The following is a 10,511-nucleotide window of genomic DNA, read 5'->3' on the forward strand; positions in this document are numbered from 1 at the left end:
ACTTTCAAATTACTTTTTGTTACATACAATATTATATGGGTTAAAGGAAACATAACACCATCTATCGTCTTTGTTGAATTGATTGTTATGAAAATTGTTTATATACTTTACAGATTTTTTAGCTTCTCATTGCATGGGATAGTTACGAAAATTGTTTGGAGATCTCAGTAGTAGAATGGGACTTCTTATACCACATTCGTAATGTTCGGGACTAAAATGAATCTAACTCTATTTTAAAAAATATTTGTTATAAATAGGATAATTACACTATATTTTTATAAAAATCGGTAGAATTATACATAAATATTTTGTGATTTGATAAATTATATTTAGTATTCACGACGTTCATTTATGTCATTTTTATCGAATTTGTTAATATTAACAAAAAGATAAAATGAAAATTCATATTTGTCCTAAATTGACTTATTATAAAATTGATGCATGTTAAATATCTTTTTAATCAAACTGTCCTTATAAGGTGAAGATATACCTCAACAAATGTATTAGTGTGTAAAGATGCGTAAAGGATACTTTGATCATAAAAGATTTGTTTAATTTGTAATAAGTTCATCGGAGTATATTCAATTTTTTTTTATATTAATATCAACACATTCGATGAATTTAATTGATGGAGTCTATTTATTAAGATGAAACTAACGTCTTAATTATTATGTATTTACAAAAATTTACATATAATTAGACGAAAATTCAAGAAAAATGGTATAATTATACCAATACCAATATACAGCTAAAGTTTGTGTTTCAGTAGATGAATTTGAAATTACGTTATGAATTTTAGAAAAAGATACACCCCTGTGCGATACGGCGGCGTTTGGTGACTTTGGTCCCTTGAAGACCAAGTCGGAGCAAGCACAATTCTCTTCGACCTTATAAAAGGGGAAAAGGAAAAGGGAAAAGAAAAAAAAAATGGGTTGAAATCCATACTTTATTAGGGATATAAGCTGTCCAGCAATATAAAAAGTCGGAGCAATAATTTGTCGCGTGGTAAAGGCGTCCATTAGTCCGGAAATTTTTTGCCGGTAGCTGGTGGCGCGTTCTGTCGAGCCCCATCGGAAACCGTTCCGCAAATTCAGTCTATCGATAGGCACGCTGTTCTGTTCCTGTTTGTGACGAGTCCTACAATTCCACAATTCTGATCGCCGATTTTCGAGAAGGTAATACAAATGTTCCTCACTTCTCCTGCAATTATAGGGTTCTTGATGGCACGCATATATGATGGAACTAATATGGAAGTCGTTTTTTTCGGTGGCGGGGGTGCGGTGTATGTTTCAATTTTTGCGGTGGAGTATTTGGTCACTTTTAATTTAGATGCCTTTCTTGTGCGATTATGGCTTCAAAGGAGTACCTCGTCTTGTCGCTGAATTTCGGAGAACTGGGCTAGATGTGTGGTTTTCTTTGGTTCTTTTTAATTTGTTAAGACTTTTTTGTATTTGGTGTAATTTTGAATTTCTATGCTGCTTATTGTTTATATCATAAGGATCTATTGCTGTGTGATTTACCAAGGGGTTATTCGCAGTATTTGTATGATATGGCCAATGGCTAAAGATGTTTCTTGCTTTGAGTACTATTATAATTATTCAAAAGGTTTTGATTCAGGTAGATGGATGGTTTCTAATTATGCAGTTCCCGGATTGTTGTTTTATATTTCAACTTCCTCTCTTGCTATCTCTAGTTTTTTTTTTTGTGTGTGTGTTCTTGATAGTTTGAAATAACCTTGCAATATGCAGACAGATGAACTTTAAGGCCCTCTGACATTGTTAATTGTTATGATCATGTTAGTGGTGGGATATCAGATAATACATGTGTCATGCATAGCATGTTCTCCTTTTAAAATTAAACTTTGATTATCTGAAGATTATGGGACTGAGTTTATATTAGTTTTCTAGCTATTAATTGTATAGATGATTCAGTTGTTGAAATTGCTCTATAATTGTTTTCGGCAGAATGGCGGCTTCTGGAGACTCATGGGTGAGGGAGTACAATGAAGCTGTTAAACTTGCTGATGATATCACTAGCATGATATCTGAAAGGAGTTCATTGCCTGCGACTGGGCCAGAAGCGCAGAGGCATTCATCTGCCATACGGAGAAAAATAACCATACTGGGAACCAGACTGGATAGCTTACAGTCTCTTTTGTCTAAACTTCCTGGGAAGCAATCCTTGTAAGTTACATAATTGAACTCTTCAATTAAGATTTCAGATGTAACTAGGTTCGAATTTGCTTCCTTGAAAGCTTATTTGGAATTCTGATATAAAATTAAAAAGGTGAAGGAAGAAAGAACTATAATATTGCACCCTTTATTAATTAGGACTTATGAACCTAGCTTAAATCACATAATCTACCAGTGGTGGCTGGTGGTCTGGAGTTGAAGTCAATATCCAGCCACCTCATAGCTGGAGCATCGCCCTAGGCCACTTCATGATTTCTTAAAGTCTTCCTCCTTGAATGTGATCATGAAGATTTTGGGGTTGACATTCAGAAACAAAGGTCAGGGACAAGAGAGGTTAAGACTGAGAAGTTCTGTGAGGAGGAAAACAAAGGACATCCAAGAGCAAATGGGCTAGCTGTTCAAAATATAAATGAACAATTACCTGATGTGATGGTGGTAGGGAGCGAGTATGAATAAGGAATGCACTGTAATATACTTGGTTTCTGGGGCCACTTGTGGTTTATATTAACAAATAGAGTGATAGGCGATTAGAGTTATGTTTCATGCTTTCCTCAACCTAGAAGTTAGATTTAATGGCTTAGCTCGACGTTTTAAATTTTCTGGTAGAGAATCACAAATTAACATATTCTATATAATTATGTCTATATATTTATTAAGTGCTCCAAAATGATGCAACTCTTAAATATTTAGAGTTTTTCTGCTTCTAAGACCCAATAGTTCTTCAATGTCACGTAGTACCTAAACTTGGTTCTTTTTTTTACAGTATATTATTCTTGACATGCTTTTTAACCTGCTCCATGCATGCAGGACTGAAAAAGAAATGAACCGTCGTGCTGACATGGTTGCAAACCTGAGGTCAAAAGTAAACCAGATGGCTTCTACTTTGAACATGTCAAACTTTGCGAATAGAGACAGCCTACTCGGACCAGAAGTAAAGCCTGTTGATGCCATGAGCAGAGCAAATGGACTTGACAACCAAGGCGTTGTTGGTCTTCAGAGACAAATCATGAGAGGCTAGTTGCTTGTCTTTGAAATAGAACGTTCTTTTGATTTTCATTCTGTAACCTACAGTGTAGCTTTTATGTTGTTTATCTTTACCATTTTAGTTTCATTGCAGAACAAGATGAAGGTCTTGAGAAATTGGAGGAGACAGTCATAAGCACCAAACATATTGCGCTCGCTGTGAATGAAGAGCTTGATCTACATGCCAGACTAATTGTGAGTTTTCTAGTTTTTGGTTTCATACTTCACATGCCTACTTCTGTTACATCCCGCAATGTAGTTGTTTGTCATCCATATTGTGTTTCTGTCATGACCAGGTTCGTGTTTGTTTAATGTACAGGATGACCTGGATGAACATGTTGATGTTACAGATTCCCGACTGCAGGTGAGTGTTATTTTTATAATATTCCCTCAAATCATACAAATCCGTATGCCAATGGTGAATAATGGTTTGGACGAATTTTAATGAAACTAGTAGACTGTTAGATTGGAGGATTTGCATACAATGATTTGAAAAGATTCTGATATGGAATGGATCTTGGATTGTGGTAATTACCTCTCAAATCCTAAAATGCAAGAGATATGCTATATTAAGTTAAAATCCTTACATCTCAAATCCCAAAATGCAAATGGAATGTTATAATATGTTCATCTTTATAGAGAAGTTTTGACATTGACATAATATCTAATGTCTGAGCCACAAACCTGAGGTTATTCCTTTCCTAATATGTGAAACAGAGAAGTGTTAAATTAAAGCAAAAGGAGGAGTTGTTCAGAGAGACACCTTTAATATAGATTCACGTGATGGTGATTGTTTAGATTGGTTTTTCAGATCTCATTGTTTTCATAGCAAATAATATGCTCTGGGATGTGATTGGCAAGTATGTTGCTGTCAAAACGCATAATAATTAACAGTCATCAAAATCCAAGTACTACGACACATCTCTGTTGCTTGCCCCCCCATCTTGATGTTTAATTTCTAAATCTTCACCTAAACCTTTTTCTTGATGTTTAGTTTCTAAATCTTCACCTGATGCTTTTCTCTGCAAGGCTATTTTTATCTTACGTTCTTTCGTTTCTTCTCCTCCTAATGATAACAGAGAGTGCAGAGGAGGCTTGCAATACTGAACAAACGGACAAAGGGTGGCTGCTCTTGCTTGTGCCTGATGTTATCAGTTATAGGGATCGTTGTGTTGGTCGCTCTTGTATATATGCTGATCAAATATCTGTAATCTTTGAAGGAATGGAATTGGAACCTTTAATGTCTGTCTGTCTTGAATTGATGTTTACTGCTTTTAGTAAAGAAGAAAGAGTGGGAAAGCAGGAAGGCGGTGTGTCTTCCTTGGATTTGAGTTTTTCCTTTGTTTGCCATATTGTTTTGCCCAGTCCTTGTATGTATATATTTGATTGCCGAAAGCAACTTCCGCACGGTTGTCATAAACCCCATTTTGAAGTTTTTTTTTTGCAGTTTTTGAGTCAGAAAAGCATGTTTTGCTGAGTTGATTGTATTAGTATCATATTTGGTTTGTGCTGTTTGTCAATTACTCGAGGATATTGTTAAATTAGTTGCAGTCAAGAACGGGGTGGTCTCTGTTAAGGTATGAGGATTGCTTCTCCTATTACTTGTCTAGATTCTAAGATGGATTGCATCACAGTTTTATTCATAGACTGCCTTGTGAATGAAGGTGGTCTGATTAATTTGAATCTTCTTGCGAGCGACACACTGCTCTAATCAATCTCTAGAGCAACCTGCAATTACCATCTCCAGGAATCAGCTTCTATTGTCGTTGTTATTCCTCAACAACTAGCGAAGTCGAGCGTTGCAAATATATAGCCGCATTAACAAAGTCTCAGACAAGTAGAATTTTCATACAGTTTTAATCTCCCTGATACAACAATATCCCCAAGTAATCGGAAACAACACAGACCATATATGATAAATGCAATCAACTCAACACAAATTTTCCTTTTCCTCAATAAAAAACACAAGGTAATTCGAGTGTTCAACACCCATCAAGGGAGGTGATTCGCACCAACAGACCCAATTCTATCAACATAATTTGGTGTCAATGTGCTTGAAATCACACCAGAAATATAAAAATTGAAACTGTTTTGGATTACCCTGGGGAGTTCCCTGCAGTATGTTTCCTGAAATTTGACGAGGTGGGTAAAAGATTTGAAAATTTATAAAAAAATTGTCTACTTAATTCAGAAAAAAAATCCATAAATAGTTTTAAAAAAATAAGTAAAATTATAATTTATAGTTCATAAAGGCTTTTGGTTATGCAAACTTGACGACGAGTAATGAATTGGACAACTGTTAAAATTAAAAATATTAGTTATTTACAAAAATAATAAGAGACATAAGTAATTGTGCTAAATTTCATAGGAGCTTTGTTGTAATATATTTATTTATTTATTGAAAATGGATATTGGTGGCAATTACACATTAAAAAGGATAAAAAGAGGATGAATAAACGGGCTTACCTTTTTTTTCTTTTTTAATTTAAAACTTATATTGGTCTGGTCTGGCTCGGCCCGTCCTAAATTAGACCCTACTCTCGGTATAAAAGTACAGTAAAAGCTGCTAAAATAAAAACCCAACCCTAACTGTAATTTCCCCCCAATTTGAGTTCATGCATACACTTTCTCATGCGCTAGAACGAGGAGAAAATTGAATTGAGTATGATATCAGCGATTTTCCGTACTCAATCGCATACTTATTGACCTCGTAATCCAATTTTTCGGGAAAATTTTGAAATTTGGAGATGAGCATAGTACCGAAAGAAACAATTGAGGTGATAGCGCAGAGCATTGGCATCACCAATTTATCCCCCGATGTGTTGCCTGCTCTGGCTGCTGATGTGGAGTACCGCGTTCGCGAAATCATGCAGGTCGTTATTTCCTATTTACATTTTTCTAATCGAATGTACTATGTTTGCTGTTACTCTGAAACATACAGTTTGCCTTGTGTTGAAGAAATTACGTATATTTGTTTATTCTTTGTTACAGGAAGCAATCAAATGCATGCGACATTCGCGGAGAACTACTTTAACTACGGACGACGTTGATAGTGCCCTTGGATTAAGAAACGTCGAGGTAATATTTGCCTTTTAGTATGGATGCTACCAGTTCTTTTCCCCTTATGCAATTATGTGTTAATGTTGCCCTTTTCCGTTTGTGATTGCTTTGACTTATGGAATGTGTTAGAGCCTTTTGCTATTTTAGTGTGTATTTTCTTGGTTGCTGGTTATATATGGTTTGTGTGTTTGGTGATTGTTGTTTTTGATAATGAATCAAATCATTCAGCCAATATATGGATTTGCTTCTGGAGACCCATTGCGGTTCAAAAGAGCTGCAGGGCACAAGGACTTGTTCTACGTTGAAGATAAGGATGTGGAGTTCAAGGAGGTACGCAATTTGGGTTTTATTTCATGGAATTTTAGTAAGAGTTATAGCATGTGTACCTACAGTTTTTGGTTTGATGCATTTTAAGGTGATTGAAGCGCCGCTGCCGAAGGCCCCGTTGGACACAGCAGTGGTTGCTCACTGGTTAGCTATTGAAGGAGTTCAACCTGCTATTCCAGAAAATCCTCCTCCTGAAGCTCTTCAGAGTAGCATGCTCATGCTTTATATCTTGATTCTAGATCAAATGCACAGATGCACACATACACTGAAAAATGAAGGAATAAGTTGTTCTCAGTCCCACCTTTTCCTGCTGGAGGAACCATACGTGTCTTTGTTTCAATGCATGTATATTCCTTCTGTTTGCCAGCTCAAGATTTATTTCATAAAATGATTAATTTCTTCTATGGCAGCACTATCAATGCCCTCTGATAACAGAAAGACTGAGTTTAAAGATGATGGAGTACCTGTTGACATTAAATTACCAATTAAGCATGTACTTTCACGGGAACTTCAGGTACTGCTGACGTCTTATGTGTTTTCCTTTATGCCTGCAAAAGAACACATTATGTCTAACAGATCCTGAGCTGGTGGTGCAGCTTTACTTTGAGAAGATCACTGAGTTGACTGTGAGTAGATCTGAGTCTCCTCTGTTTAAAGAAGCATTAGTCAGCTTGGCAACTGACTCGGGGATCCATCCATTAGTTCCTTACTTTACATTTTTTGTTGCTGATGAGGTAAATATAAGTGATTCTCAATCTAGACTAATACAATAATATCGGAGGTTGAACATCAATGTTTAACAATGGCAGGTTTCTCGCAACCTGAATAATTTTTCTCTCCTTTTTGCTTTGATGCGTCTTGTCTGGAGCCTTCTTCGAAATCCACATATACACATAGAGCCATATGTAAGTTATTTTTTGCTTTCATTCTTTACTCTGGTTCCTTCTCAATATGTATGTGTTTCTTATTCTAAACTATGTTGAACTTTTTTTTCCTCATGATTTACTCCTTTCTCAAGTTTACTGATAATCTTGTAGAGTAACACAGTCTTCACTTATGATGTGCTAGGTGTGAATAGTTGTGTGCTTGTTGAAACTCTGCCCCTTGTCCTTTGTATTGAGTAAATCAGGCTTGTGGATCTTATTGGGTTTCATATTTATGATTGTCCTGGCATATTAAAGCCCAGATGTTTAGATTTCAATGAAAGAGGAGATAAGTAATGAATACCTGGTTGGCACATTGGTCATGCTACCATTTGATCTTACACACTAGTAGCTTGTGGCAAAGTCATCCAAAGGCAGAAAACTGGTTGCATGAGCAACCTGATTTTGGTAGATTTGAAAGTTTGTTAGCAAATGTGCTTTAGCTTTATGTTTCAATAGCATTTTTTCTAATTACTCATATCTAATTTTAATTAGCTGCACCAATTAATGCCTTCGGTGATGACTTGCCTCGTTGCTAAAAGATTGGGAAATAAATTCTCCGACAACCACTGGGATCTTAGAAATTTCACAGCTAATCTGGTTGCTTCCATATGTAAGAGGTGAGAATTCTTCATTCTTAATTGCAACCACATAATAAATGAAATAAATGACTTCTTGGCTTTTCTCCTGACAATAAATTTGTTTCTTAAATTTGATTTCACTTTACCATGCAATTTTGCAGATTTGGCCATGTTTATCACAATCTCCAGCCACGTGTAACCAGGACGTTGCTGCATGCTTTCTTGGACCCATCAAAAGCTCTCCCTCAACATTATGGTGCTATTCAAGGCCTAGCAGCCCTCGGGCCTAATGTGGTACTTCCTGCTTCCTTCATCCCTCTCTCTGCACATACACTCAGTTGTGTGTGTATGTGTATGCCGGACTTCATTTGCATGCATGTTTGCATCAATGTGTTTGCTTGTGTGCGCGCTTCTGCTTGTTAGTTAACTCATGTGCACATATGTACATATCCTCTGTCTTATATCTATCATACACAATGGTTAGAATGGCTTCTAAAACAAGCTACTGGCCAGGTTCGGTTGCTGATACTTCCCAATCTAGAGCCTTATTTGCGGCTTCTGGAGCCAGAAATGCAACTAGAGAAGCAAAAGAATGAGATGAAGAGGCACGAAGCCTGGCTTGTATATGGGGCGTTAATGGTAACATATGCTTTGTGGGACTGTGCTCGATTTTATCTATCCATTTCACTCTGATCGAGGTTTCAAAACCAAAAGGCAAAACAACTGTCATCCATTGTTATCTTGACCTGAAAAATCTGTATTATTACTCATGAAGATAGTTCATCCAGGGATAATATCCTAAAATTATGAGTAGAATGTCCAAGGGTGAAGAAGGGGATAAACATGATCTAAAATAACATCAACATCAGGGAAGGTAGTTACTTTAGCTGATCACCGTTTAGATCAAGAATTACCATCATTAGAAAGTTCATTAACATCTGCACACCCATTTCATCTTATTTATTACAAACTGGCTTCAGACCAACAACCAGCTGAATTTGATGTAGAGGCTTTCAGCCTGTGAAGTCCACTTGCTATGTAATGAGGCAGTATTATATCCCACCACAATAGACTCATTTGAAAAGACTCAGTTGTCACTAATAGCTTCAATCCTTTTTATTGTACAAACATGGTTTTGTCGTCTTGGTTCCATTGTAATCTGACTGATGAAATAATGCTCTTCTTAGCGCGCAGCTGGTTTGTGCATGTATGATCGGTTGAAGATGCTACCTTCTCTACTGTCTCCACCTGCACGTACTGTCTGGAAGAGTAATAGCAAAGTCCTGACGACGGGTTCAAGTATGATTCTCTTAGTCATGTTTCACTGCTTACATGAAAATGTTCAGTACCTTTTTCTTTATATTTATACATGGGTGGTGTTGAGGGATAGCGGAGGGGGCTGTGGATGGAACTAGAGGGCATCCCTGCATTCTTGTAATGCACAGCCCTTGGCAGCTTTATAAGTACATGCATTACCTGGTCAATTTCCTTCATGTGCTATTTGTTCAACAGTATTCCTGGCATTTGGAAAGCAAAATTTTCATCAGGATGTCTAAGATCGACTAGGCCAAATGTTCAGAATTGGATGGGTTTATGTATGTATTTTCTAATGACTGAGACTATGTTTCAGAATGGTATTCTGAATTTGAAATTGCAAGCTACATAACTTGAAGTTGTATGAGTGGGGACCTTATCATAAAATATCTCACCACGAAGGCTAATCATTGATGCATGCTTACTTGGCAATTTGTGAAGTCAGAATTTTACCTTCTGTCAATTATGAGATTCTGATGCTTTCATCTATTTCCGACTTGTCAAAGATAAGCGTAAAGCCAGCATGGATAACATGATGCACCAGCCTCCATTGAAGAAACTAGCAACAGACAGTTCTGTCGGAGTAATAACCCCGAACTCACTGCCGGCGGACATGCCAGGAACTAGCAGTGGATATTCAGCAAATGTTGGGGCGGACTCTAATATGCAATCATCAAGGCCTTTAACAAATAACAACGTGCCTGGGTCAAGTGGCAGAAAGGAGATTGTTGGTGGCCAAGGACTGAAGCAATCAGCTACTCTTGATCAGGCGTGGAAGGAGGATGCCGATGCTAGGCATTTGTTACCTTTGTTGTATGAACATTTTGGTGAAAGCATGCTCTCCTTTGTACCTTCACCTGAGGCAGCTGTATTCTTATAATTTTACTCTGGCCTGCAGAGGGAAAAGCTATATCGTAGAGCTCTAAGTTAAATTGTGTACTCAAATAGTACTCATGTTGGTTAATTTCTCTCAGGACAGTGAAAGATATTTTTGCGTTCTCTCTCTCTCTCGTTTTGGAGTTATTGGGGAATGAATACCAGCACGACGAAATCACAACTGGCGCACACATTTCTTGAGAAAAAGAATTATT

General features: G+C 37.0%; 2 protein-coding genes across 2 annotated transcripts; both read left to right on the forward strand.

Moving 5' to 3' along the window:
- On the forward strand, positions 905 to 4,787 carry LOC105174917 (syntaxin-52-like). Its single transcript, XM_011097172.2, has 6 exons — positions 905 to 1,175; positions 1,965 to 2,183; positions 3,000 to 3,205; positions 3,310 to 3,410; positions 3,535 to 3,579; positions 4,295 to 4,787. Exons 2-6 carry the CDS (start codon positions 1,966 to 1,968, stop codon positions 4,424 to 4,426), a joined length of 702 nt encoding a protein of 233 aa, XP_011095474.1. The 5' UTR covers positions 905 to 1,175; position 1,965; the 3' UTR covers positions 4,427 to 4,787.
- On the forward strand, positions 5,783 to 10,419 carry LOC105174918 (transcription initiation factor TFIID subunit 6). Its single transcript, XM_011097173.2, has 12 exons — positions 5,783 to 6,088; positions 6,207 to 6,293; positions 6,504 to 6,605; positions 6,691 to 6,808; positions 7,013 to 7,116; positions 7,199 to 7,336; positions 7,412 to 7,507; positions 8,021 to 8,145; positions 8,268 to 8,400; positions 8,620 to 8,745; positions 9,294 to 9,405; positions 9,927 to 10,419. Exons 1-12 carry the CDS (start codon positions 5,963 to 5,965, stop codon positions 10,298 to 10,300), a joined length of 1,641 nt encoding a protein of 546 aa, XP_011095475.1. The 5' UTR covers positions 5,783 to 5,962; the 3' UTR covers positions 10,301 to 10,419.

This window comes from Sesamum indicum, linkage group LG12, assembly GCF_000512975.1.
Source record: "Sesamum indicum cultivar Zhongzhi No. 13 linkage group LG12, S_indicum_v1.0, whole genome shotgun sequence".
NCBI classification, from domain to species: Eukaryota; Viridiplantae; Streptophyta; class Magnoliopsida; order Lamiales; family Pedaliaceae; genus Sesamum; species Sesamum indicum.

Bases quoted from the DNA above. Each gene is read 5' to 3' on its own strand.
- LOC105174917 (XM_011097172.2), top strand. From the start codon at position 1,966: ATGGCGGCTTCTGGAGACTCATGGGTGAGGGAGTACAATGAAGCTGTT. The intron at 3,206-3,309 runs GCTAGTTGCTTG...GTTTCATTGCAG, and splicing joins TCAGAGACAAATCATGAGAG to AACAAGATGAAGGTCTTGAG. The intron at 3,411-3,534 runs GTGAGTTTTCTA...TTTAATGTACAG, and splicing joins ATCTACATGCCAGACTAATT to GATGACCTGGATGAACATGT.
- LOC105174918 (XM_011097173.2), top strand. From the start codon at position 5,963: ATGAGCATAGTACCGAAAGAAACAATTGAGGTGATAGCGCAGAGCATT. The intron at 6,294-6,503 runs GTAATATTTGCC...CAAATCATTCAG, and splicing joins TTGGATTAAGAAACGTCGAG to CCAATATATGGATTTGCTTC. The intron at 7,337-7,411 runs GTAAATATAAGT...TAACAATGGCAG, and splicing joins CATTTTTTGTTGCTGATGAG to GTTTCTCGCAACCTGAATAA.